The sequence below is a fragment of the Malus sylvestris genome, chromosome 11 (assembly GCF_916048215.2).
Source record: "Malus sylvestris chromosome 11, drMalSylv7.2, whole genome shotgun sequence".
Lineage (NCBI taxonomy): Eukaryota > Viridiplantae > Streptophyta > Magnoliopsida > Rosales > Rosaceae > Malus > Malus sylvestris.
The window spans coordinates 3,273,391-3,300,000 of record NC_062270.1 but is presented as its reverse complement, the minus strand read 5'-3'; the positions used below and the strand labels follow the sequence as shown (position 1 = coordinate 3,300,000).

Genomic DNA, 26,610 nt, shown 5'->3' with positions numbered 1-26,610 from the left:
TGAAACTGCGATGCTGAATGAAATGCTAGTTGAAACTTTTGGACATGGATGATTGGTTGTTTAGTAGCTTAGGCACAAGCCATGGCTTTTTCTTTTTCAAGGCAGGCAAGCTAGATGTACAGCGGGTAGCATCTGGTAGCTTAGGCAGTCGTCAGAGACAATATAACTCACCAAAAGGAAAAGGGGAGCTCATCAACCAAAAGAAGGTTTGCCATTCTCTCTCTGCCAGGAAAATGGAGTAAGAGTTTTTGAGCCATACATGAACCGCGGTTTAGTATTATTTATCGTTTGTGCAATGTTCTTCCAATTCTATATTTGATTAAAAAGTTTGTGATTGGTTAATGCATAAAAAACTTATTCACTAATATAGTTTTTGAAGACATTCACAGTTGACATGATAAAAAAACATTAATTCATTCTAACGGGAAGATATTACTAATCAAACTAAGCAATCGAAGTATTGAGAACTAACAGCCACTCAGTACTACGGGTGGTTCTCCTCTTCACTTGGAAGTGAGAGGTAGATTTGAATCTCGTGGATGATGAATTCAATACCAAAGTAAACTGCTCATTATATGGCTTTGCCGAACTCTCCCTCCCCTTAGTGTAAAAATATTGATGTACTCAAAACAACAACACCAAAAGTTGAAGATAAATTCTTAACAATCGCATTCCTAAACAGTAACCTAGATAAATTCTTAACAATCACATTCCTAAACAGTAACCTAGATAATTAAACTATGCTGGACTGCTCTTCAACTTCAACTTCATTCTCTCTTGACATCTCCTCCAGTGACTTTCCCTTCGACTCTGGCACCAAAAATGTAAAGAAGAACCCAATAACGTTGATCGCTGCAAGAACATAGAGAGCATTCTGCATTCCAATTCCAGCTGGGTACCCTGGATCAGCCTTAGCCGGGTCTTGATTCTGGGCAGCATACAAAAACCCGAAAGCCCCAATAATCGCTCCCAACTTGCCCGCAGCCGCTGAAATCCCATGACAAGTGGACCGAAACCTAGCTGGGAAAATCTCCACTGGCACAACAAACGTTGTAGCATTGGGTCCAAAATTGGCAAAGAAAAATGTTAGAGCATACATGACAATAAATCCAATATTGTTTTCAGGTCTAATCCAGTGGTGGTAAGGAGCTGCCAAGGCAAGCATGAAAACAGTCATGAAAAAGAACCCAATTAGCTGAATTGCCAACCGACCAATGCGATCTATGAGAACGACCGTGACCCAATACCCCGGAATTGTGCCGCATAGGGCTATTAGGGTTTGTGCCTTTGCGATTTTGTAAAGCTCATCTAGGGCACTCATAGAGCTTGCTGATGGCAGCCATCCGACGGCGCTGAATATGTCCTTTTGGAAAAGATTTTGGCTATAGTAAGCAATGTCTAACAATAACCAACACATGGCTGAGCCCAATAAATGTTTACCGTGACGCCTAAGAAACTCTTTGGAAAATAGACCAAAACTTGAGGACTTGTTATCTTGGGATTGCTCTTTGATTTCAAGATTCAACACTTTTGCCATGTCTTGGCACGCCTTGTTTTGATCCTTGGCTACTAAGGCAGTATAACGAGGGGTCTCTGGCATCTTCATTCTCGAATAGAAAGTTAATGCGGCTGGGACTGCTCCGAACATGAGAATAATCCTCCAGACATAGTCCGCTTGAGGGACTGTCGACCCAAGTGGATCAACCGAGTAGGGCTCGGCATGGTATAGGGCGCGAAAGATAGAAGAAATCACAAGAGTCACCAACCCACCAGCCAAGATTCCGAACCCTTGCATAGCAAAAACCGAGGCTATAAATGCCCCGCGGTTCTTTTTGTTCGAGTACTCCGCCATGATCGTTGCCGAAAGTGGGTAGTCGCCGCCAATTCCAAAGCCTAGCCAAAACCGGAAAAAGCAGAGTGTGGCCATGACAGTAGTTGGGGAGTTGCCAAAAGAAAGGCCGGAACAAATAGAACAACCCACCATTAGCATTAGGGTTAAACCATAAACACGCTTGCGGCCGAGCTTGTCCCCGAGCCACCCGAAGAAGAGCTGACCGGCTAGGGTTCCGCATAGGGCAACTCCGTTGACAGCGCACGCCACGCTTGGAGGAAGGCTGCCCGGCTTTGAAGATCCGGGCACATGGTAATAAATGCGGCCCAGGAGCTTGGTGACGAGGGAGATACAGAAAAGGTCATAGGAATCGGTGAAGAAGCCCATGCCGGAGATCACAACTGCTTTTAGGTGGTAGAGCTGAGTTTTGGCGGTATCCAGCATGGACAGGACTTCGTTCTGCTGGTCTTTTACCTCCATGATTGAAGACTGCTGGTCTTCCGCTGCCATGATTGAAGCCTGTAAATTTCTCTCTCGATTAATTTGTTTCTAAACAATCTCTTGGATTGGGAGTGTGAGTTATAACTACAAAGAATAGTAGAATGGAGAGTGAGTCGTGCATGATTATATTTATAGGGAAGACGGTGAAGTGTCCTAGTCCAACACTATTTAGTAGTCCGTAGTAGTGGTAGATATGGATTTCAATTGTTGTTGTATCCAAATCCAACAAATAAAAAATCATATCCAACAAAAAAAAAACGAAAATCATTAAATAAAATAAAAAATATAGAAGTGTGCTATCCACACACCTTATTAAATTTTGTTATTTGATCTTCTTTTATTCAGTTGATCCAACGGCTACAAATTAAGAGAGCATGTATGAAGTAAATAGAGGTGTGTAAGAGAATTGGTGGGCAGTTTTGTATATACACACACAATTAGTTACTTCCAAATTTATCCTTCGCCTATTTCTTCTTCCTATATTGAGAGAAAAAAAAAGAGCAACATAGATAGCAACATGTATTGCATCCAAATCCTAAATGGAAACATGTTAAAGACTTTTATTCTAGTGTTGTCAAAAGTTTACAATTTTAACCGTCTGAGGAACTTGAGCATGCTCGAGGGGGGGATCGAGCACTGCCTGAGGAACTCGAGAGGGGTCTTGAACTGCTAAAGGAAGCTCTTGAGTCTGGAGTGCCTATATTTATAAATCTTTTTTTAAAAAAAGACGCCAAGTTATTTAAGTTAATAGAAATGTTAGGACTTGCGTCACGTAACATTTTATCAATTTTCGAATTTAAATACAAGTGTTGAAACTCCAAGTTAAACGCATACAAGTGTTGGCTAAAATAAATGTGATGGCAAATTTGAATCAAATTGTTATAGTTGACCTATTATGTGGCTTAACTTAAATGCCTCACCCCTTAGTGTAATTATTGTACTAAGAAAAACGCTCTCATATGCACGAGTTTGTGTCTCACTCTCTACAAAAAGTTTAGAGAGGTGATTTTCACACACTGTTTTTAGGTTCTCACACTCTTTTTTATTTATGGTCATCAAATTGAATAAATCAAATGGAATCAACGCCTAGAGTTAAACATGAGTGTTTTTAGAAGCTAAAAAAAGTGTGTGACTTATCTTTGGCTAAAATAAATGTGCTCTTGTAGTCACTAACATTACAGTGTATCGATATTTCTCTCCATTTGTAAGTTCTCAGTTTTAGGTTCGGTTCCTATTGATGACGAGTTTGAATCAAATTATTATAGTTGACCTATTATGTGGCTTAACTTAAATCTCCTACCCCTTAGTGTAATTATCATTGTATTTTAAGAAAAACGCTCTCATATGCACATGAGTTTGTATCTCACACACTACAATTTAGTACACCTTTATTAGGTTCTCACACAGTGTTGCCTTTCTTAGTTTTCACACACATTTCTTTATTTATAGTCATCAAATTGAATAAATCAAATGAACCCAATGATCAGGATTAAGCATGAGTGTAAATGACTTTATTAGCACTTAAAATAAGCACAAAAAAGAAGAAGAAGAAGAGTGCTACTAGACCCACCTCAATGTCTTATTTCCCCACCCACGTTATAACCCCACCCACCACTAAAAGTTAAAAAATTGAAACCCTATTTCCCCACCCACTATTATTCCTAAAATAACCTCATTTCATAACAACAGCTTAAAAAACTCTAAAGCTAAAATCTTGAGCTTCATTATACATATTTGACACAAAGTTGTTATTGCTTGAAACTGAAAGACTTGTATCCTAACAAACAGTCTCTCTCTCAAATTTGCATCTCAATTCCCCCATGTGAGCTGAATGGGGTTCTGAGGACATACATCACACCTACTGAATCCAAACCAATGGTCTGCTAACTAGCTTAGATTTGTATGAAATATAGATTGTGTGGGAAAACCCAGCAAAAGAGCGCTTGCTATCTTAATGTTAACCAAAACAGACAAAATCCACAACCCCACAAACACCACCCAGCCTACCATAATCATCCTCACTGTTGCCACAACCAGCAAAAACCTAAATCCAGAAATTAACAAATCGGGTGACTAACAAGCATAAAAAAGAAATTAGAAAGAAAAACAAATTGGATGGGAAGTAGAAAAGGAGGATAATACTGTGAGGGAGATGAGGAAAAAAGGATCTGGAGAGAGCAAAGTTGTTATTTGGAACAGTAAAAATCAAAGTGTTGCACTTGGCCAGGCTTCTAAGTCCTTATACGTCATTTTCTCTATGGGTAAACTTGTGAATAAAATCTTTATTAAGAAGGGGGTGAGGAAATAAGACACAGGGTGTTAAAGATCAACACCAGCCCATTAAGATCAGTCAGTACAAAGGAACTAGATTATTCTAGTTCAAACATGCATGAAATTGTTCTACAAGATTCTAGCAAGCATATATCGGTGGCAATGCATGATTAATTACTCGTACCACCATATAATCGATTTTGCAATTGTGTTATCGTATGCAGGAGTCAACTGATCTCCAATTATGTGTTTGTGTTTTCTGGAGTTATTCTTTCATTTACATCTTCTGTGAGTTTGACCTTGAAGTTTATTGTAGAGGCCTAATCAATGATAGCTTGTATGCGGAAGCATTTTCTCGTTCCAGATGGTCTTCCTTAAGTTGGGGACCAAGGCAAATAAAGCAAGTAAGCCACTATTTCTGTATGAAGAGAAATGTCGTAGACAGAGATGAGTATTGTTAGATTCATATGTTCAAGGAGTCAGATTGACAAGCTAAACCTCGTTTTTTATTAGTGCTGTCCCATTTAAGCAAGAGTAGTCATGTTCATATCGCACTAGGTTGTTAGCCGTTGTTGGAGTCTTTTATTTTAAAAATCTAATTAAGACCAATAAGCAAGCGTAATCGCTAGAGTCCACCATCAATATTAGCAAGGGTAAAATGTCTGATTATATGTAATTAACAAGAATCGTTATTGTTGGATTAGGCGCTTTTCAACAAGGGAGTGAGTACTGTTAATGCTGAGAAGGCAATTAAACTGGTTTTTGAGGAGGGAAAACCAGGTGAAGATAAGGAGCTAATTCATGGCCTGTCGAAGCTCTCAATGGACAATTTAGTTGTTCAGGCCTCAAAGCAGTGGCTCAGAGGTCTAGAAGTGCCTGAACAAACAAGGAAATCAAGGGTGTCATCAACTTCATATTAAAGAAGTTGGAGTTTCAGTACCCACCCCAGAGCACAATGAGGCTCTATCTTTTTCATGCCACGTAATTAGGAACAAAACGGTACTGTCCAAAACCCTGTTAGTCGTGTAGTATGTGAAGAAATTGGGGTTCCATCATAAACCAATTAGCAATATGAGGAGTAGCTCAACCTCTTATAAGCCCTAGCAAGATATCCCTCTCATTCTCAACAGTATGGATAGTGTTTTGGTCTGTAATGTTACTTGTTGCTGTGGCCAGAAAACAATTGCTTTAGCGGTTTAACCGTTATTTTAGCCGTTATCAGTGCCGGCCATATGTTGCGTTAGCCTAGCCTGGCTTCACCTAGTTGAGGTGGGGTGAAGCCGACCTTAATGACAACATAGCTTGTAGACAACCCAGAAGTGGGCACTACTTAGCTGTTTTTTGATAGGGTACCATCATTTTCTGGCTGAAATCAGGAACTCTCATGTCTTCATGTATTGTGAAATGAATAATTAGCTCAATGAAATTCAGTTTTTTGAGTTGCTAAATCCGAAAATTCGAACCGTTCTATTTGTTTGAATACTTCTGCCAGTTTTTGTACCTCTTAAGAAAGTATCTAAGGGTGCATTTGGAAATGCTCCTGTGGAAAACTCTTCTGATAAGCTAAGCGATTATTTTGCTTATAATGAATTTATTAGAAGAAAGCGCTTTCTAGGTGCTTCTTCAGAAAATACTTCCAGGTGCTTAACAATTACAACCATAAAAACTTCTAACTTTTGTGGCCGAATATATGAAAGTACTTTTATCTATTTTGAAAAGCAATTTCAAACTGACCCTAAATGTATATCTTAGCAATGTGCTCAAAAAGTGGATGCTAATTCATGTGCAGTTGTAACGTTTTGGAACAGTTTACTTGGTTTTGTGTATTTTATATATATATATATATGTAGAGGTATAATGGTCCTGCTTTTTTATACATGTGCTTCTGATCGTGACACACCAAGTCTTGTAATCCAAGATTAGTACTGTTTCTTTGCTGGAAAGCCTTATTTTTTCAGATATGCACATGGACATGCGATGTGGAGTTGGGGTGGAGGGGGACCATGTGAGTGCTTTGTTGGAAAGAAAAATATGTCATGTCATGGAATGAAATCTCATTCCCTTATGTAATTACAAAAATCCAAACGAGTAAAATCTAAAATTGGTTCTAAATTTTCGCACTAGTTTATATTATGTTTTTCAACTAAAAATTCATTAATCGAGGTCCTTGAATTTAACAAAACAGTGCACCATTGGTTATTTTCATTAACTTTCATCTAAAACTTGGTTAGTATAATGATGTGACACATGTAAGGGTCTTACATAAGCAATTTTACTCAAATCCATAAATGCCAATCATTGTTTAAACTTCTACATACCCCGCATTTACTCTCACTCCTCCTAAACACAAGAAAAACTTATCAAGCGTCGCCATGTGCTTTAACTCTCTCATGTGAAGTCGCATGATTGGTTTGGGATACCGTCGCCTTAACGTCTGTAAGATCTCACATCGCCCGGAAGATGGAAGGTGATGTGCCTTATATGTACATGCCCACCTCCCTATAGTAAGACGCGTTTTGGGTGGAAGCCCAAGAACAAATCTATGAGGACGTGGCCCAAAGCGAACAATATCTTGCTATGCAAACTAAGATGTGACAATTTGGTATCAAAGCCACTCACTGCCCAGAAGTGTGCCGACGAGGGTGTCGGGCCCCTAAGGGAGGTGGATTGTAAGATCCCACATCGCCCGGGGGATGGAAGGTGATGTGTCTTATATGTACATACCCACCTCCCTATAATAAAACTATTTTGGGTGGAAACCCATAGACAAATCTGTGAAGACGTGGCCCAAAACAGACAATATCTTATTATGCGGATTGGGATGTGAGAACGTCTCTGCTGATGTAACTCCTTCTCCCAAAAGACAGTTAAGCCACTTTCCCTTAAATGCCGTTCTTTCTTAGTGGGAATGCAATTAATTATTTCAATCTAACCATAAATAATGAAAAAAAAGGGAAATTTACACTAATAATCCTCTAATATTCTTCCTTGCTCTATGGGATTTTGATTCTCCCTAAAGATATATGTACATTAGTAGATGAACTGTGAAGCACATTAGCTTCTCATTGAGACCTTGAATCTTCAGAGAAAGCAAATGAGCAGTTAGAAGAGCCTTGTGAAACTGCTCTCCTGGCAGGAGGGGATGCCAGAATTGATTGCAACCCTCCTCCCTTTAACAACTCTGGTTCTGTCCTTGCGCTGTCTACATGTCGAATTTCCTTGAGCATTGCAACGACATCTTTCATCATCGGACGTTCCTCAGCGCGAGTGCTGACACAGAGAAATGACACGGCTAGTGTCTGCAGCATTTCGTGCATTGTAGGATCAGATCTTCCCCTGAGCTTTTGATCGAGAATGTCAATAGGGTCTCGCTTGCTCGCCAAGTGATCTCGAATCCATTGAACTAAATGTGCACCTCCGGGCAGAGTTGGGTCTAATGGATGCCTTCCTGTTAGTACCTCTAAAAGAACAACACCGAAACTGTACACATCGCTCTTCTCAGTGATACTCTGCATCGATGCATGCTCTATTATCACCGCAAAATGAAAACACGAAAACAATAGTTAGCGATTTAATGGTGAAAATTCGGTAAGAAGATTAGGAACTAACCATACATTGTTGAAAGTAAAGATTACCTGGAGCCATGTATCCATATGAACCAGCTAATTGAGGCCGTTGACTTGTTTTCGAAAATTCATCATCACCATTGCTGTTCACAATCCTAGCTAACCCAAAGTCAGCAAGAAAAGGCTCATAGCCAGGACCCAACAGAACGTTCATGGCTTTCACATCACCATGCAGAATAGCCGGCACGCAGTCATGGTGCAAGTACGCAAGTGCATGAGCTACGCCTAAAACAACATCGTATCTAGCTTCCCAATCTGCTCCTCCCTTTCCTGAACCATGTAGTAGTGAGCTCAAGCTTCCATTGGGGAGGTAATCGTAGAACAGAATTTTCAGGTTTCGATTTGAACCCCAACCCAAGAGGCGGATGATGTTCTTGTGCCTAATTAATCCAAGCGTTTGAATTTCGGAATTGAATGCTCCTAACTCTTCTGATGACCACATCTTCTTCACTGCTAGTGTTTCTCCATTCGGAATTGTCACTCTGTATACAACTCCAGAGCTTCCGGTGCCAATCACATTCGACGATGTCAAATTCCTGACGATGTCATCTATTGAGAAATCAAGCTTCTGGTACCAGGTCATTTCCCAGCTGTCATCTTCCCTGAGAATGTTGCCGGCTATACGCGCGCGGACTAGTGTGTAGACTGCAAGCAGGAGAAGTACTGCACTGACACTAATGAGAACCGATGTGATCAGCTTCATAACTGATCTGTTGTGCCTTGATCCCATCCTATCTGCTGGAGTTGTGACTCCGCCGGAGATGTAGAGACCGTTGTTTGCAGCAAGGTCACTAAGAGGGAGTTTCCGAAAGAATGGGGTGTTAGGCAATTCGCCGGATAAGTCATTGAAAGAGACATTGAGGGAAACAAGGTTTTGAAGGCTTGTGAGAGTGTTTAAGTTTCCGGAGAGCTTGTTGTGGGAAATATCAAGGATTCCTATCTTGGTAAGACCAGAGAACTCGGATGGGATTTCACCCGAAAATAGGTTGCAGCTTAGGTTGAGGGATATTTCAAGGGAAGGAATTTGACCAAGTTGCTTTGGAATTTCACCTGAGAAGCCATTGTTGCCAATGTCTAGCAGTTGAAGCTTACTGCAAGAAAGGATCTCAGCAGGGATGCTTCCAGAGAGCTGATTCTTCCCGAGATTGAGTTTTGTCAATTCGGTTAATGATCCAATGCTGTGAGGAAGCTGGCCGGTGAGCCTATTGTCAGAGATGTCAACAAACTGCAGGCTTTTAGGCAGAGTGCCAGGGACAGAGCCGGTGATCCCATTTGAATGGAGATCAAGATACTCGAGGTTCTGACATCCTGATATCGATGGAGGGATTTCTCCAACGAGGCGGTTGTTGCTCAAATCAACAAAATTTAAGCTCTTCAAGTTGCCAATCTCCAATGGAACAGTACCTGAAAGCCGGTTATGATTCAACCTTAACCTGTACAGGTTCGTGCAGTTTCCTATATCCGGCGGTATAAAGCCAGATAAATCATTGGAAAGCAGCAGCAGCTTGGTGAGATTTTGCAATCCGAAAACATTTCTTGGTATTGAACCAAATAGGTTGTTGTAAGAAAGATCAAGACCCTGAAGATTCTGACAGTTTGAGAGACTCTCAGGAATGTTGCCTGTAAGCTTATTTTGCCATGCGAAAAATAGAGTTAAGCCCTTGAGGTTGCCAATGAGAGCAGGAATCTCCCCCGAGATGTCGTTGTTGTCAACTTCCAAATGAGTCAGAGCAGTGCAGTTTGATATTTCAGAAGGTATAGTACCGGATAACTGATTGACACTCAACTGAAGCTCTTGAAGATTTGAAAGCTCACCAAAACTTTTCGGTATCTGGCCTGCCAGAAGATTTTCGGAGAAGTCCATGACTGTGACCTCCCTGCAGCTTCCAAGCTCACTTGGGATTGAACCAACCAAGCTGTTCTGCCAAAGCAACAGACTCTGAAGTTTTCCGAGCTCTCCAATTCGCTTTGGGATTGGACCGGTGATGGAGTTCTGGTACAAGTACAGGTTCTGCAGCTCGCTGCAGTTTCCAATTTCTTCAGGGATTGGACCGGATAGCAGAGATGTGTACAAGGCTACGGTTTGGAGTCTTTTGAGCATTCCAATTGATGAGGGAAGGCTTCCAGTAATGCTGGTTTCAGCAAGGCCTAGCAGGACCAAGTTGGTGCAGTTTCCAATTTCCCAAGGTATCTCACCATTGAGATTCTTGTTCCCACCTGCTCTGAAAACTTCTAGCTTTCTCAATTCTCCAATACTCTTTGGAATTTCGCCGCTAAGTTGATTGTCGTAGAGTGTAAGATACACAAGGTTCGAAAGATTTCCAATGCCGGAAGGGATTTTGCCTTCGAAAAAATTTGTATTGAGAGATATAGTTTGCAGCTTGTTTAGGCTGCATATTTCTTCCGGGATTTCACCAGAGAGAGAATTGCCACTGAGGTCAATGACACTAAGCTCGCGATACTCTCCAAATTCTTTTGGAATCGTGCCAGTGAGATTCGTCGAAGACAGGACAAGGGTCTTTAAGGACTTGAGACGCTGAAAGTTTGAAGGCAATGGACCTTGAAAATTCAATGCCTTCAAGGTTATCTCCTCCACTTCTCCATTGGAGCTGCAGCGAACCCCGAACCAGCTGCATGGACTTGTGTCGGAAGGATTCCATGATCTCAATGCGTCCGTGGAGCCGTTTAAGCTGTTCTTCCAGGAGAGAAGAGCTTGGCCCTGTTCGTCAATGGAGTAACAAGAAGAAAAGAAGAAGAGAGAGTTTATTGAGAGAAGTAAGGTGATGGAGAAGATATTGGGAGAAAGCAAGAGATTCCTTAGAGTTGCAGGCATTGCTGGTGAGAGAAGAGAGAAGAGAGAGAGAAAGAGATCAGCAGGTGATTTGTTTTGGGATTGTAGAGGGAGGAACCCCATGTTTTGTTTATAGAAGAAAATAGCAGAAGATCTGGATCCAAGAGCTACTTCTTTATTCTATTAATTAATATTGTTTCTTAATTTTAGAGATGGTGATGCAGAATGGGTCTTTTGGTTTTAAATGTAAGTGGTTTACCTTTCAATTGGCAGAAAGTTTTTTTGTTTTTGCTCTCGAAATAGACTATTTAAACAGGAATTTTACTGTGATGGTATTCCAAACCAATCATGTACCGTTACTTCAGAATGTTAAACATACGAGAATACATGATTGACTTTAAATACTGTTATAATGAAATTTCTGTTGTAAATAAGTTTTTCTCAGTCGTTATCTTGTGGGCAAAAGTAACTTACTTTTACCAATTCAGAACTCACATTGATGTTGCTGAATGTCATGAAAGAGCAATCCCTTTTGTTACTGCTCATTTTGACAGTTATATTATCTTGTTTCCTCTTTTGAGGCATTTGTTTTCAACCATATATTCAGGTATTAATTAGTTCGATAAAAACAGACATGCTTTTAGTGGGACTGATATAGTTTCAGAGTAAAATCTGCCCATGACTCTTAATAAAAGATAAAAACTTAAGTGTAGCCAACAATGTATTCCGCTCTTTTTATCTCGCTCATCACACTTAAGCGAGATAAAAAGAGCGCGTATTCCTGTTACATTTACGGATCTCCCTTCATCTAATGACACTGTTCAGAGTCTTCAAATTGTGATAGCTTAGTGACCAAAACCAACTGGATGTATTTAGCTCTGGAATTGTTAATCAAGAGGACATCTTTCTTAAATAAGCCAGGTCCCCAAATTTGTGGTCCAGAAATTTTAGTGGTCAGCAACAATTGCTGAGCCAGCCATATCTAATTTGATAGCTTGCTCAAACAGCAATTTTGTGGTGATTGAAGCAGCTGATGAGTACAATGTTCCTACTCAATTGAGGAAACACATTCTGGTTGGAATTAATAACTTCATCAAGTAGCAAGAGACTTCAACAAAGTCTCAAGTGGTTAAAAACATTACTAATGTATTTGAGGTCATGTCACTTGTTTTCAATTTTGCTATCTTAATATCAGTTATATCAAAAGAAAGAAAAAAAAGGGAATATTAAACAAGATTAGGGAAGGTCAAGTGAGTTCAATGTTTAAAATATGCGAATTTATAGAAATATCAATAGATATATTGATATCGGTTGTCTTCGACAAAAATTATGAAAATTTGCAATCAGGTGGATATATATAACCATTCAAATTCAACGAAATTTTCTATAAAAAAAATTCAAAAGTTTGAAATGTGCAATGGGTTTAGGCAAAAATTATGTAGTAAATCGATAAATATCTCATCGATATTCATTGATTTTTTTTTATCTCGCCGATATAGAGTGAAGTTTGCATTTCACCCCCTTTCCATAATGATCCTTGATATTTTGGATATTTCGACGGAGATATCAATAATTTTGTGGATATTTTAAACTTGACTCAATTTTTGTTAAATTTTCATTTATTTAGTTAAAATTTACCCCCATGTTTTTTGTTGAACTAATGACTTCATCAAATATGTAAACTCATAGCTTTGATAGCAGATGAAGGGCCTGCATATATTGCAGCAGACTTGTGGTAAATGACTGCAACTGGGTTTTGGTGGAAATATTGAACATGATTAATTAGAAAAGGTCAACTGGGTTTTGGATAAATAAGAAATAAAACAAAAAGAAAGCAAATTTTTATTTATTTAATGCAAATTTACTTGAATTTCAGGGATCTGGACAGATCATTCTGCAGAAACAGCATGGTAATGTATAGTAATTTTGTAAAAGCACGTTGAATAGTGAAGTGCACATGGAATATTGAGGAATATGTGAAAATTAAAATGGTTCTTTTTAACCATTTAATAAGCTGCAAATCTGGCCATGTTGTCGGGGTCTTTGCTGTGAAGTATTATCAGAAAACAAAAGAAAGGAATGCTGGCCTCATTTGGAAGGAACAAAATCGCATCAATTCAGAGTTTTTAAATAGGGAAAATTAGAATGCCCTACATCTTTTCTATAGTTGTTAGATTAAACATGCATCCCTTCTAAAGATTTGATTAAGGTGCTTTGATCAATTGCCACCTCAATAATTTTCTATTTATTTAATTTCCATATCATTAATTTTCCTTAATTTAAATGCATTTATATAGAGGCATAAGGTAGCTTAGCAACTAATTGCCTATAATATAGGAATTTAATTTCGTCAATCCTCTTCTACACATTAAATGATATTTTTTTAATAAAATAAAATAAAAAATTAATTAACTAATTCCTCATTTCCTTATTATCAGTATTTAAAAAAAATATATCTTTCTATTAAAAATGTCTCAATAAAAATCTTCAATACATATTTTTTTCACATATAGATATATAAAAAATATACTTAAAACTTATGGTACATTTGAAAACAAAAGTATCAACTGTTGGTATGTTTAGATTTCAAATGTACCGAGAAACCAAATGTACCATAAAACCAAATGTACCCATTATTATGTAACCCTTTTGGTACATTTAGATTTCAAATATATAGAGAAATCAAATGTACCAAAATTTCAAATGTACCATAAATCCAAATGTGCCCATTGTCAAGTAACCCTTTTGGTACGTTTAGATTCCAAATGTACCAAAAGACCAAATGAACAAAAAATCCCAAATGTACCACAAAATCAAATGTCTCTATTAGATAACCCTTTTGGTACATTTACATTCCAAATGTACCGAGAAATACAAAAAATCAAATCCACTATAAAACTAAATGTGTCCATATTATAGGTAACTAGACGTAGCTATATAATCAAACAAATATTTATTATTTGTTGGATCTTCTAAATAATAAAATCTAACAATTTTTTTTGTAAATATTGTACTATATTCACACAAAAAAGTAAAAATTATAACAAACAATAAAAAAATGCATAGAGATGGATAATAAATGCATAAATATAGGGATAATAGGAAAAGAAAAAAAAATGAAATGCCCAGGAGAAGTTGTGAAAAACTAAAATTCTAAACAAAATTGAACTTATGTGAAAAATCTGAAATTAATAACCAAAATTTTAGGAAAATGTTTAATCAAATTTTCAAAAGGAATGTATGTTTAGTCTAAAAAATTAAAAAACGAGGCGCCTATATCAAAACGCCCCTTTTAAATAATTAATTATTCACAAATCAAACCCAAATTACCTACACAAAGCAAAAGCTAATGTTGTATTATTGCTCACGGCATCCATTGGAGTTTATAATTAGTGCCTTGTTTAATTTATTGGGATTAATGGGGTGGTGGTAACATGCTTCCTTTGTCTCTTTTCATATATAACTAAGTTATTGTGCATATTTTATAATTTTTTTATGATAGTGGCTACCCAGTCGGAGAAAAATTAATATTTGTGTGTAGATGTGATTTCAGTATATTTATGCTAGAAAAAGTTTTATTGCAATATTTTCATGTTTAACAAAAAAATGATGAAGAATTGAACTTGTTAAAGAATATTGATCAACTGGGTCAGTCCCTTAAACTGTAAATTCAGATTTAAATTCCATAACAACAAATTGTTAAGCTGAAGTCTTATGTTAGGACTTTCATAAATTACTTTTATCAATAAATTCTCTCTTTAAAATGACAGAAACATGAGCATATATAATGCTATAGTTTAAGAATGCATGATTCATTTGGAAGCGCTTTTAAAATGACTATAAGCGCTTTTAAAGAAAATGTTTGTGCGTTCCAAAACACTTAAAGTGCTTCATGTAAGAAGTTCACTTGTGTATACTAAGAATTGGTTCCAAAAATATTTTCACTAAGAGCGTTTTCTTTCATTTTAAAAACGATTCCAAACTAGTCAGTAACTAATATTAATTGCTTGTAGCAAATCATGCATGGTCCATAGAAATATTTACTGATATAGACCCTTCAAAGGTTGGACAACTTTTAGAACAAATACTCTCTTGATTTGATTAGAGATCTCCTTACCACATTTCAACTGTAAATTGTCATTCACTTTCTATAAGTTATTGTACACCTTACATTATATGAAACGAAAATCATCCATGATATAATATTATGGTCCTCATGTGTGCTTCACTTATAGGAAGATGGGAAACTTCCAGTTTCTCTCCTTTTATGTTTAACTCATCAAAAGCAACATATATGAACATCTTGTGCACATTAAGGCCATGTCTGATGGGTACTTGTACATGCATAGAATTAGTATATATGTTGAGGGTATGAAACTCATGTCCGGAAGTAAAGCCTCACATTACTAGTTATTCCATGTTGATGTATTTCACTATCATAATCACTACAGGATGGTTCAGTAGTTGGAGACGAATTTTAAACTCGTATTCCACACAACACATTATGAGTTTGATTTTTTATACTAATGACTCACATGATGGTGACCACAGGAAAATTAAAATGCCTTTATAAGTCTTTTCGCTATAGCAAGTAGTTTCTCCTCCACCAAGTAACTGTATGTGTGAACTTACATCATTCATGACGTGAATACAAGTTACCGATAAAAGGGAAAAGGAAAAGTTAGGGAAGAAACATTTGGTAGTAAAAACGTCTAAAAAGAGAAAGCGATATATTTGTATATGAGCCAAAGTAGGCGAAAAGGGACACTAACAAGTAACATCAAAAGAAGGGAGAGGAGGACACCGTCGAATGTTTTTAGGCAAGAAAGCCAATAACTAAATGGTCCCTCCATCGACCCCACTTCTAATTGTGAAGTTTTCTTTGTGAAAAGCAGCTCATAAAGACTTCCTATCTAGGGTAGAAATAAAGGATTATTTTGTAGTATATAAAAAATTTCTGTGCACGTATGGAAGTGATGTTACTTTTTCACGTAGCAGTAATTTGTATAGTGAAGTTGTGGGACAGAGATCTCCGGATCACATTCTTTAGAGTCAAAATCCAAATCATTTAAATTGAATTTGACACTCTTCGTTAACATATTTTGCTAGCCCACCATTTCACATACTCCGATTTCTCTTTCACACAAATCAAAGATCCAAATTTCTTGATTTTTTAAAAATTTAAACACCAGTCACTAAGATCCGGAGAAGATCCAAATTCAAAATTGTGCACTGCCAGATTGAAAAAGAAAGGAAGTACTTTGTCAGATTCTCATTTATTTCTTAGTTTTTCTGTAGGTAAATTTTCTAGAAAATTATATTGCCATTTTTAAAGATGGCTTGTTAATTAAAGTTTGCGTTAAATTATATTGTCATTTTAGTTATTCGTCACGTGTAATATAATACATTGTATGTACTTACGTGTATAATATAATATGCCTAATTATCGAAAGGTCGAGAACAAAAAACTACGAAACACTTGAGCTTAAGTAGTCGTAAAATATTATATAAAAGAATGAAAATATGTTCTCATTTTACATTTGCATACAAGCAAGTAATTAAGGAAAATGAGTTTTAAGGAAAAACAATAATTCATAAGTTGTTCATGTGAATATATTAGCTCACAAATAATTTATGAAAAAGCGAGGAAAGTGGTTTGGATCTGGATCGAAATATGTTTTAGATTTCAGATAGCATCCAATATATATATTCATGGGTTGTAGGAATCTGAGATTTTGTAATGGTTAATGGCAACAAATATAAAAGGGCACAAGACATGACTTGACACTGCTGGTTTAAGATAATGCACCATCTAGGAATATAGTGCTACTGGCTGCTGCATGCATGGTGCAAACATTTAGAAGAAAAAAATGAGAGTTTATATTTGTGATCTATACTTTTCGTCTAGTTTATGGACATCGTGCTTTCTGGTTTTATTAGTGCCATGTTAGTAGGTTACAACCTCCCTTAGTGCAATTTATGTATTTGTTTTGTCATTTCTGGGTTTGGCATGAGAGTTGCACATGAGAGAGAGATGTGATTGTTTGTTTATATATGAAGCTTTGCGTATGGCATTGTACACACACATATATATATAGAACCAGCTTCTTGTAGTGAATTATGTCTACTGTGTACGGTGACGTGTGGGTAATCCACAATCACATTTCGGACAGTAGGAAAAAGTTATCGACATCGATCTCGCTCTATAAATAGTGGAGCGGGATCCCTCTTAAAAATAAGCTCATCATTTATATATATATATATATATATATATATATATATATATATATATCAGCTTTATATCGAAAATTATGCTCTACTGTGTACGGTGCTATGTAGGTAATATACCAATCACATTTCGGACAATATGGATCTCGCCCTATAAATACTGGAGTGGAATCCCTCTTAAAAAATTGGCTCATGGTTTTATATTTGAGTAATACTAGGTAGACTAAATTTTGTAAATTAAAGGACACGTAAGTTGATGATTGGTTTATTACATAACGTTTAGATGTGCTTATTTGTATTTGTGACACATCATTTAATTTACAAATTTAATCTTCAAATTTAGTCTACATAGCATTACTCTTTATATTTTCCAAACCTTTAGCAAACCAAGAAAATGAACATGCATATAAATGGCTTCCCATCCTTCATCCTTGTGCTGAATTGCTGATCGAGAATATCAGAGAATATGATTGATAGTGAGAGAAATTTTCTTTGAAATTGCACAAGTGGACCCTAGAGGGCCTAGACCTTTTGTCATTGGCTCTTGGGAAATTTTGTTAGAACCCTATTTTTTTTCAGTCTCAGAATAACAATAAGGTCTATTATTGATCCAACGAGATCTGTCATAGGTGATCTTTTAAAAGTTAAGGTTGCGCCATAAAACTAATTATCAATATGTGGGGTAGCTTATATATAAGTCAATGTAAGACGTTTCATCTGTCAATGTGAGATTCAATCTCGACAATCTCTATCTCTACAAACTATAATCTCTAAAGACCATCTAAAACAAAAGGAATTTTCTTTATAAAATTATTACACCATGCACGCTTTTATATATAGATATATAGATGTATAGTTCTAAACTTTTATTAATCTCAATAACAATAATGTCTATGATTGATCAAAAAGATTTTTCATAGATCTCATCTATTAAATCTATGCGGTCTACAGCCGTCTAAAAGGAGAAAAATATTGATAAGACTAGAATACAATATGTTACCATGCTGACTTAATAAGTGTAATCATTTGGAAAAAGAAAAAGTAATTTAATTTGTACTTCTCAATGATGAGAAATTTTTGTAGTATGTAATCATAATATTGTCTGCTGGTATTAGCATTAGGTGAAAGAAATTACAAGAGAAGCAAAAATAGTATTGAAATGTTGTATGGAAATCTTATGGAGAAAAATAAAAACAAGAAATTCACAATCTTCTTTTGATTGAAAACTTATAACTTCTTGGATATTTGTTTCAATCACCTTTTCTTTACCTCCTAAAATCCAATTCTTCCCTAAGAACCCTCTCTAAGCTTGTTTTTATTTTTCTAAAATTAAATTCTCCCTTAAGAACCCTCTCTAAACTTGTTTATTTTTCTAAAATTAGTGCTACCATGCTCTTGGAGGAATCACTATTATGTGCAATTTGGTCATCAAAGACCATGTTTTCTTTATAAATATCTCTTCCTCGATAATGTTTTATTGAGCAGATGTAGAGAGAGCGTTGGTGTCATTGCTTCAAGTGGTGGTGATAGTTCTCACGATTTAGGATTGGGTTGTTTTAGGAGTTTTGTTTTCTAGGGTATTTGGGCATGGTTTGAGATAAAATTAAATTTTGGTGATATAAGATTTTTAGTTGTGTGACATTTGTCCAATGTAGTTTGTGCAATTTTTATTATATGTTTTACAATTCCAATATAATGTTAGAGTTTATGCAATGAAATTAGTTTCATTGAATAACAGAAAAAAAAATCTAGGGCTTATTTGGTATCTTGCAAAAAATATTCATAAATTTTAAAAATATTTCTTAAGACCACCTCTTAAGAACAATTTTTTATAAAACTCAAAAACTTTTTTGAGATGAGTCAAAATTGTTTTTAAGTGCTAACAATTTTTTTTAAAAAAATCTGCCAGCAACTCCCCGTTTTCCTCTTTTCTACTAGTGGCCTAAGGCGGAGGACCTAGAGAGAGAGACAGACAAAGTTAAAAGAGAGGAAGAAACAGAGAACGGCAAGAGGCAAAGAGAGAGGGTTCGAGAGAGAGGAGATCAGAAGAGATCGGGGAGAGAGAAAGAGAGATAAAGAGATAAAACAGAGAAAAGCAAAAGAGAGATGAGAGAGAAGACAATGGAGAGAGACGGGATGGAGAAAACAGGATCCAAAAAGAGAGAAAAAATTTATTGTAACCGAAATACAGGTAGTATATAACGTGTTTTTATATAAGAGGTGAAAAAATTTATTATTTAAATTATTAACTTTTAATACACATATTCTACCATTTATATAGTGACATGTGCTGTATCACCTTATCTTCCGGTCACACTGAAAAATCTCTCCCAAAAAAGAGGAGATAAGAGTAAGTTTTTAGTTTCATAAATTTTAAAAACAAACATTTTATGTTTTCATGAAATAAGCTATATTTGAAGTTGTTTTTTAGTTCATATTTTCAAAATAATCGTACCAAATAAGAATTTTAGGCTTGAGACTCAAAAATTATTTTTACGTTAAAAAAGTTGAATTCAAATTAAATACCGAACATATCCAGAACTACTTTGTTTTTCACAAACTTTGGCTTTCAACAGTCAAACAATTGGAATTTGGAGTGCATAATTGAGGTTGCACTTATACACTGATAAAATTGACTCAATCAAGCATCTAACCATGTTTTTGGTCACTTTTAATTGCGATCTAAGCTGCCATCCAACCTCAACTATGATCATTGCTAGCTTTAGTAATCGGCTAATGATGGACCAATTGTCTCCTCATTTATCCTCTTTACCTAGTCAGATTAGGTACCCAAGAAATATTGAAACAGATTAATCGAAGAAAGTTAAGGTGTCATAAAATTAATCGGTAATATAGGGAGTAACTCAACATTTTATTAAGTTTTGCATGGTTTTGTCCCTCATCGATGTGGGACTTTGTGCTCACGTTCTCTCACATCCTCTTATGTGTGGCGAATTTTCAATTCTAACACCCGGACAACACAAACGGGGTGAGTCGAGCACATGTGGCCGTTAAACTTTACACGCGGGCCAACCTACTCTGATTCCATAGAGAAAGTTGAGATTTCAACATAAAACTAATTGGCACTATAGAGAGTACCTCAACCTTTTATAAATTCTTGCATAGTTTGTCTCTCGCCCATGTTAGACTTTGTCCTCACATTCCTAAATTAATTAACCCATCATTGGAAACACTAACTTGGCCTAATTAGCCTTTTGTGTTTGCCTTGATATATGTGTGATGATGCCATTTGATCTTTAAACCCATCACACTTTGCCTCTTTGTTTTTAGCTTTGTGTTTACTTGGTGGAGAAGATGGCCCTTCTCGTTTCCCAATAATTTTTTTCAATACAAAAAACAAAGGCTTTAACATATACAATGCATCTTCTTGCATAATCTCCATATCAAAGGTCAAATCCTTGTCCCAAGTTACATTTTTCTGTCATCATCTTTCCTGGATTCCTGGATTTGGGTGTTTGAACACTTTTTTTAAACCATTTTTTAGTCATAATTTTTAATTACGTTAAAAGAGGGACAATGGGTGTTAGGCAGATGATTATTGTTTATAAAACTTGTTTCTTTACCTAAAGCACCACGTGTAGCAATCCTAAACCAACCCTTAACAGTCAAAATTTGTGTGGCAAGGGCCCAAACGCGCTTAGTTTTTATATCTTTAGAATTTGATTGTCCAATGAAACTATTTATATTATATTTATGGATCAAATCTTTGACGGTAGCAAATCTCATGTATGACCTAGCTTTTGTAAGTATGTAATTCCATATCACTACGAATACTGCTATAAAAAATAATTCTTTTTATCAAGTTTTGTTCACCAAATGATGTGTAAATATGTTGTTTCTTCAAACCTAATGTGTACAAAAACATTGTATGATGAATAGACTTGGAAGAAAAACTATGTATTACTAATTTCAATTTTTAAGAGATGTGCTAACCAATGTGATCACATGATATTTACTCAAATGGATGAGAAAATGATGGTTCGAGGATTTATAATTGTACCGTTAGTGCTAAGAAGACTATATATTTAAACTATATTTGGTAAACTATATGACATGGTTGTTGAAGATTAGACTATCAGTAGATACATCACATGGTTAAATTTTGTCTAAACTATGTTCGGGCCTAAAAAACAAACCTTTCAACCCAAAGAAAAATGGCGATGTCATGTGTCCATGTGAGGGGAGGCTCTCAACAAATCTCAAAGGTGGTTTCCAAGACGCTTGCATCTTCTTCAAGCATATACAGGAGTTTTAAAAGCCTTTTTTATTCGTTGATGACGCGACATATCTAAACAACTCCAACTCACGGGAAGGAGGTTCGAATTTGAGTGCTCCATCATATATACGTAGCTTTATAAGAACTTTGGCCTCATGAACACGAAAATTCACAGCAAAACTCTCCAACCTAAACTTGGCAAACAGTTTGTGTTGTGTCAAACTCCTTATCTTAACGAATTCTTAATAGGTGACCCGATAACTAAGTGATTCGTTAACGGATCGTGTCCGGTTAATAGATCATGCAAAAAATTGTCATGTTTAATGCCTGAATCTGGCTAACGATATCTTATTGAGTTCTTAAATGGTGACCCGATAACGTCTGACATGTAAACGGATGACATGATATCGACCCAACTCATTAAGGTTAACTTGAAGCTTGTTATTTTCGTGTTATTTCCTGTCAATTTAACAGGTCGTGCAAGAAATTGTTAGGCCTAATTTTCTAGCACGACCTGGTCCAATCCTTCTCTACATTCTCTTTGATAGATGTGATGTGGGTTAAATTAGTTGGCCAAGAAAACTTCTAGGTTCTAAAAAGGAATATGCCAAGAGTATTTCTTGCTAAAAAATTTCAGATGTCAAACATCAGGCTGCAGTTATAAGGCCAAGACCACTCAAGCAAACAATAGCAAATTGCAGATCTTCAAACGGACACATATTTAACCCAGCTTATGATAGATCGAAGCTCACATGAAAACAATAAATGGCAGAGCCTGTTTTCTCAATTAGAATTTCACAATTCAGCATACAACAAATTCTTCCCTCCAAGGCTTCATCACGCAAGACATTGTTTCTGTTTCCATTTATACCTTGCGGGAAACGCATTGCAGTTTTCTCTGCGAATTGATCTAAAATCGATGTTTAACAAAGAATTAAACTCTGACATTTTTTTACATGATAGCTTCCACTCAAGAATATGCCTCAGGCCATGCTAGACTGACCAAAAATCGTACGTAAGAAATATACAAGGCAACAAAGAGGTCAGAGTCACCTCCCAAAACATCTCATTACGGAAGACGTAAGGGCAGAAGATAGGAACTTCAAACCCGCAGATCCACCAGGAAAGTACGAAACAGCATAGTAAGCAAGTGCCAGAACCTGAAAGTTTTCATTTGCACACAAGTTCAGTGTCTGGTAGGACAATTAACACTCTTTGTTAATCATCATATTTGAAAACAAATATCCAGGCAAGTAAGACATGTCGAAACAGATTAAAAAAGCAGAATCATCAGCCAGGTGGAAAAAGAATCAAATAGTAAATCATAACGATGGAAAAGAATTAGATACCTGTAACACAGAGAAGAAAACAGAGAGAATGTAATTGTGGAGCACCATGGATACATATATGGTACCCACCATACTGCCTAAAAATCCAACAGTAAACGGAAGTCTCTGCATACATCGTGGAAGAAAAAGTACATCATCAGACAAGTAAATTAGGTGTGGGGCAGGTTACAAAGACAACTGAATAGGTACACATGCGATCGAGTTACCTCTTTTGAAGACATGTGAGCAAGCTGATTCTTTGGACCTTTGAGTGCAAAGAAGGATGCGATAATAAAGGCACACCCAAGCGTAAAGCAGATAGCAAACTTCTGAGGCATCAACACCATGACAGGAAGGAACATGGTAAATGCGATAAAAACAAAGAACACCCCAGTTGCCAGAAACAAGCCAAAATACATGAGAGCTTTTCCTGAAGGGACATTACTAGTAGCAGACTGGAGGCTCCCAGGTATATCTCTCACTCCTTTGGAAACCCTATACAGGAACCGAAAAAATCAAACAAAGACTGCAGCAATTCTTAGATAAAATAAAAACCCAGAAAACAAATCAATATTAACTTTCATCTCAAACTTGTCCATTCAGCGGGTGTAGGCAAACTATACAAAACTAGGGTACTGGGTGAATGATATGTTTCAGGCAAAGAAAGGGAGTGAATTTATATTTAAAGCTGAATAACCAGTTAGATGTTTACAATCAGAAAAACCATTCCATAGAACAACAGAACAACAAGAAAAAGCAATACGCGTGCCCTGCGCCCCCCACTCCTCCCCTTCTATCCCTAACTTCTGATTTTTGTCAATATGCCACATTACTAGGATAACCTTTCTGCCCATCATGAAGGAACAACACAACTATTGAAATAACTGTTGGATTTTAGTCTCGCTTAGAGTTATTTGTGAATTGTGAAATTTAAGAACTTCAGATCTACTACTAAAAAACCATTGTGCATTTCGCAGCTTTTTTCTAATCATATGAAGCTGAGGCACACATATTCAGTTTACGCATTCTACTAACTTATATACACTCTGCTATGAGCTAATTTTCTCATTTCGTAAATACCTAGGCCAGCACCCTCCACTAATCCTGTAACTCATATAGCTTGGAAGCTCTTCGTTTAACTATAGTCCAATCGGACTCAGAAGCAAATTCATAGACCCTAAATCAGCATATGAAACATCATAACCAGTATGATGCACTTAATCAAATACTAATCACAGATCCAAGCACAGAAATCAGATTCCCCTCATCACATTACATACCAATCCCTATCGCAAATTTTACGAAACGGGTCAAGAAATTAGCTTATTCCACGGACTCACCAGCTCCTAAACCCCTAAAAACCAAAATCTCCATATCAGATTCACCTCAACATTTTGTCATTTACACAAACATAAACATAAACAGCCCCATACAAAATTCACCAAAAATATACACAAATATCATTAATCCAATATCAGATTCACTTATTTATACAAAAAATCCAAAACCCATGATCAAGTTCACCTAAATATGCGCAAAATCGAAAACCCAATTATCAGATCTCTTAAAAACACAGAAATTAAAAAACTCACTACCAAAATCTCCAACAAATAACCATACAGTAACTAAAATGCTGAGTTAACTAAGCAAAAAAACTATGGTCAGATACGAACGTACACGCTGAAAGTTCCGGAAACCGTGTCGTTAGCAGAACGGACCGCAGATTCGAGATCGAATCCAAGTCCCAAAGAGGAGCTCTCGTCCGTAGATTGTGAAGCGGCGTAGGAGTTCCAATCCGATAACAAGGAAGACGACGACGGTTTCTGCAAGTCATCGACGCCGCTGCCTGTCCGCGAAAACCATTCCTGCGCCATCTTCTGCATTGTGAAGAAGCTTCGCCGGGGAATTGGAAAGTCACAGACTTTGAGCTTTCGGGGAATTTAAATTTGGAAAAGGAAGGGAAAGCACGTTTCTTTTCTGTCGAGTTTCCTTGTCGAAACGTGTTTTTGGTTAACAGAAAAACGGCGGTGTGGTGGTTTCCCAGGATAATTGTCGCCGTCGAGGCTTACGAATTAGACATAAGGTTTGGGTGCTGCTGGCAGTGGATTTTAATTTCAATTTTGTAATTTTTTTTTTTTTTTTTTTTTTGTTGTGAGATGGGAATTATTTGGGCTTGTCCTCAGCATTGGGCCTAGTGAGGTGTTTTCAAAATGGGCCATGGGCCCAATTTGCTTGTATCCGAAGTTTTTAAAATCGTAGTAATTTTCTTGCGTCGGAAGTTCTAAAATTGTATCAATTTGCTTACAATCTTAGAAGATTTGAAATTGTACATTTGACTAAAAGATTGTTGTAGAGTTCATAGTTTTGAACGTTTGAAGACTAATTTAGCTCAAGAGAGACGGACGAAGCCGCCAACCAATCGCTGTTAGCAGCTTCTGCTTGTTCATTCCTCGTAAGTGTAACGGACTAAGAGGCTGCGCATTGCCTTAAGAATCTTAACTCCTCTAACACAAGTCCTGATGGTTGCGGTGGTCTGTTTCCCATATTTGTTTGCACGTTTGCACGATTTGCACTTCTGATTGGTTCCATCCATCCCCGACCCTTGTAGAGTTCATTTTTGAACATTTGAAGACTAATGTATAAGTCACATATGTACCACTGGGACCAAACTATGTTGTTGGTTTGGGATACGGAGCAACAATTGAGAAGTTTGAGCTTTATAAGGTCTGTTTTTAATGTGTGTGGTGCAACTGTGACTTCAACGGTTCAACGTCAACTTCATCAATTAAACCACGAATATCAAATAGCAATAAAGACATAAATTGATACGATTTTAAAATGTGTGACATGAGAAGCTTTTTTTTTTTTTTTTAATAAATATTATTTACACTAAAGAAAGGATGTGAGTTTAGCTTTACAATGAGTTAGCAATAATGTAATTCAAATTTTTTTTTTAAATAATTGAACCTAAGACCTCTCACTTACAAGTGAAGAGAATATCACTAGACCGTAGTACTAAGTGACACATCCGAACCAAATCCGCCCCATTACCATCCCTACTCATTAATTAATTTTCATATTTAATAATGCATGATTATTAACAACTATGATTATTTTCAGCAGCTTAGTTAAAACTCCATCAAAATGAGTCATGTTGAAATGACCATTGCTACAGTTGGGTTAAATTTGAGGAATCATTTCTCCAATTGGTTAAAGTTGAGAGATCATTTCTTCAATTAAATTAAAGTTGAGATATCATTGCTACAATTTTTCTCATTTTGTTCTCCATATTTGCCCCTTGATTCAGCCTCACGTGTGTAAGACGTGACTCATTTTGACAGAAGTTCCAACGGAGTTGATGAAAATGACCATAGTTGCACGTTTTGAAGAGTCAAGGGAACAATGGTCATGAATTTTTAGTTGAGAGACCATTACTTCAATTAGATTAAAATTGATAGACCATTGCCATAATTTTCTCTTTAAAAAAAAAACTGAAAACTCCTCCACAATATCTTCACTACTTACCATTGATTTAAAATAATTACCAAACAAGTTTTAAAAATAAAAGCCAAAAACTAAAAATTAATAATGAATGGATTTATCAAACGACCTGCAAATGTTCATTATAATCCCTAAAGAGTAGAAATTTAAGAATCTGTCTGATAACTATTTTATTTTCAGGTTTAAAAAAATGAAAATTGAAGATCAAATTTAAAAAACTTAAGAAAGTGGTTTCAGATTTTATTTTCTTTAATTGAAAGTATTTTTCAAATTTCAGTTATCAAGAAGGTAAAAAT

At 36.4% G+C, this 26,610-nt stretch overlaps 4 protein-coding genes across 4 annotated transcripts; 1 reads left to right on the top strand and 3 right to left on the bottom strand.

The window, feature by feature from the left end:
* Window positions 1-592: 592 nt before the first annotated feature.
* On the bottom strand, window positions 593-2,404 carry LOC126590842 (inorganic phosphate transporter 1-4-like). Its single transcript, XM_050256358.1, has one exon. It carries the CDS (start codon window positions 2,339-2,341, stop codon window positions 734-736), a length of 1,608 nt encoding a protein of 535 aa, XP_050112315.1. The 5' UTR covers window positions 2,342-2,404; the 3' UTR covers window positions 593-733.
* A 2,331-nt stretch (window positions 2,405-4,735) lies between these two features.
* On the top strand, window positions 4,736-6,042 carry LOC126590845 (uncharacterized). Its single transcript, XM_050256361.1, has 2 exons — window positions 4,736-5,007; window positions 5,308-6,042. The coding sequence occupies exons 1-2, from the start codon at window positions 4,822-4,824 to the stop codon at window positions 5,521-5,523; spliced, it is 402 nt and encodes a 133-aa protein (XP_050112318.1). The 5' UTR covers window positions 4,736-4,821; the 3' UTR covers window positions 5,524-6,042.
* A 1,479-nt stretch (window positions 6,043-7,521) lies between these two features.
* Window positions 7,522-11,229, bottom strand: LOC126590838 (leucine-rich repeat receptor-like serine/threonine-protein kinase RGI4). The gene is made up of 2 exons (XM_050256349.1): window positions 8,239-11,229; window positions 7,522-8,129 (listed from the first exon to the last, which is right to left on the bottom strand). Exons 1-2 carry the CDS (start codon window positions 11,141-11,143, stop codon window positions 7,666-7,668), a joined length of 3,369 nt encoding a protein of 1,122 aa, XP_050112306.1. The 5' UTR covers window positions 11,144-11,229; the 3' UTR covers window positions 7,522-7,665.
* An 11,011-nt stretch (window positions 11,230-22,240) lies between these two features.
* Window positions 22,241-24,913, bottom strand: LOC126590844 (protein transport protein SFT2-like). The gene is made up of 4 exons (XM_050256360.1): window positions 24,491-24,913; window positions 23,041-23,308; window positions 22,835-22,939; window positions 22,241-22,645 (listed from the first exon to the last, which is right to left on the bottom strand). Exons 1-4 carry the CDS (start codon window positions 24,694-24,696, stop codon window positions 22,535-22,537), a joined length of 690 nt encoding a protein of 229 aa, XP_050112317.1. The 5' UTR covers window positions 24,697-24,913; the 3' UTR covers window positions 22,241-22,534.
* Window positions 24,914-26,610: the final 1,697 nt, after the last annotated feature.

What these genes read in the sequence shown, in the direction of transcription:
- LOC126590842 (XM_050256358.1), bottom strand. Translation starts at nt 2,341, where the DNA reads ATGGCAGCGGAAGACCAGCAGTCTTCAATCATGGAGGTAAAAGACCAG.
- LOC126590845 (XM_050256361.1), top strand. Translation starts at nt 4,822, where the DNA reads ATGCAGGAGTCAACTGATCTCCAATTATGTGTTTGTGTTTTCTGGAGT. An exon ending in GACCAAGGCAAATAAAGCAA is followed by an intron (nt 5,008 to 5,307) that starts GTAAGCCACTAT and finishes TTGTTGGATTAG; the next exon opens with GCGCTTTTCAACAAGGGAGT.
- LOC126590838 (XM_050256349.1), bottom strand. Translation starts at nt 11,143, where the DNA reads ATGGGGTTCCTCCCTCTACAATCCCAAAACAAATCACCTGCTGATCTC. An exon ending in ATATGGATACATGGCTCCAG is followed by an intron (nt 8,130 to 8,238) that starts GTAATCTTTACT and finishes CGGTGATAATAG; the next exon opens with AGCATGCATCGATGCAGAGT.
- LOC126590844 (XM_050256360.1), bottom strand. Translation starts at nt 24,696, where the DNA reads ATGCAGAAGATGGCGCAGGAATGGTTTTCGCGGACAGGCAGCGGCGTC. An exon ending in GTTTCCGGAACTTTCAGCGT is followed by an intron (nt 23,309 to 24,490) that starts GTACGTTCGTAT and finishes GTTCCTGTATAG; the next exon opens with GGTTTCCAAAGGAGTGAGAG. An exon ending in CTCACATGTCTTCAAAAGAG is followed by an intron (nt 22,940 to 23,040) that starts GTAACTCGATCG and finishes CGATGTATGCAG; the next exon opens with AGACTTCCGTTTACTGTTGG.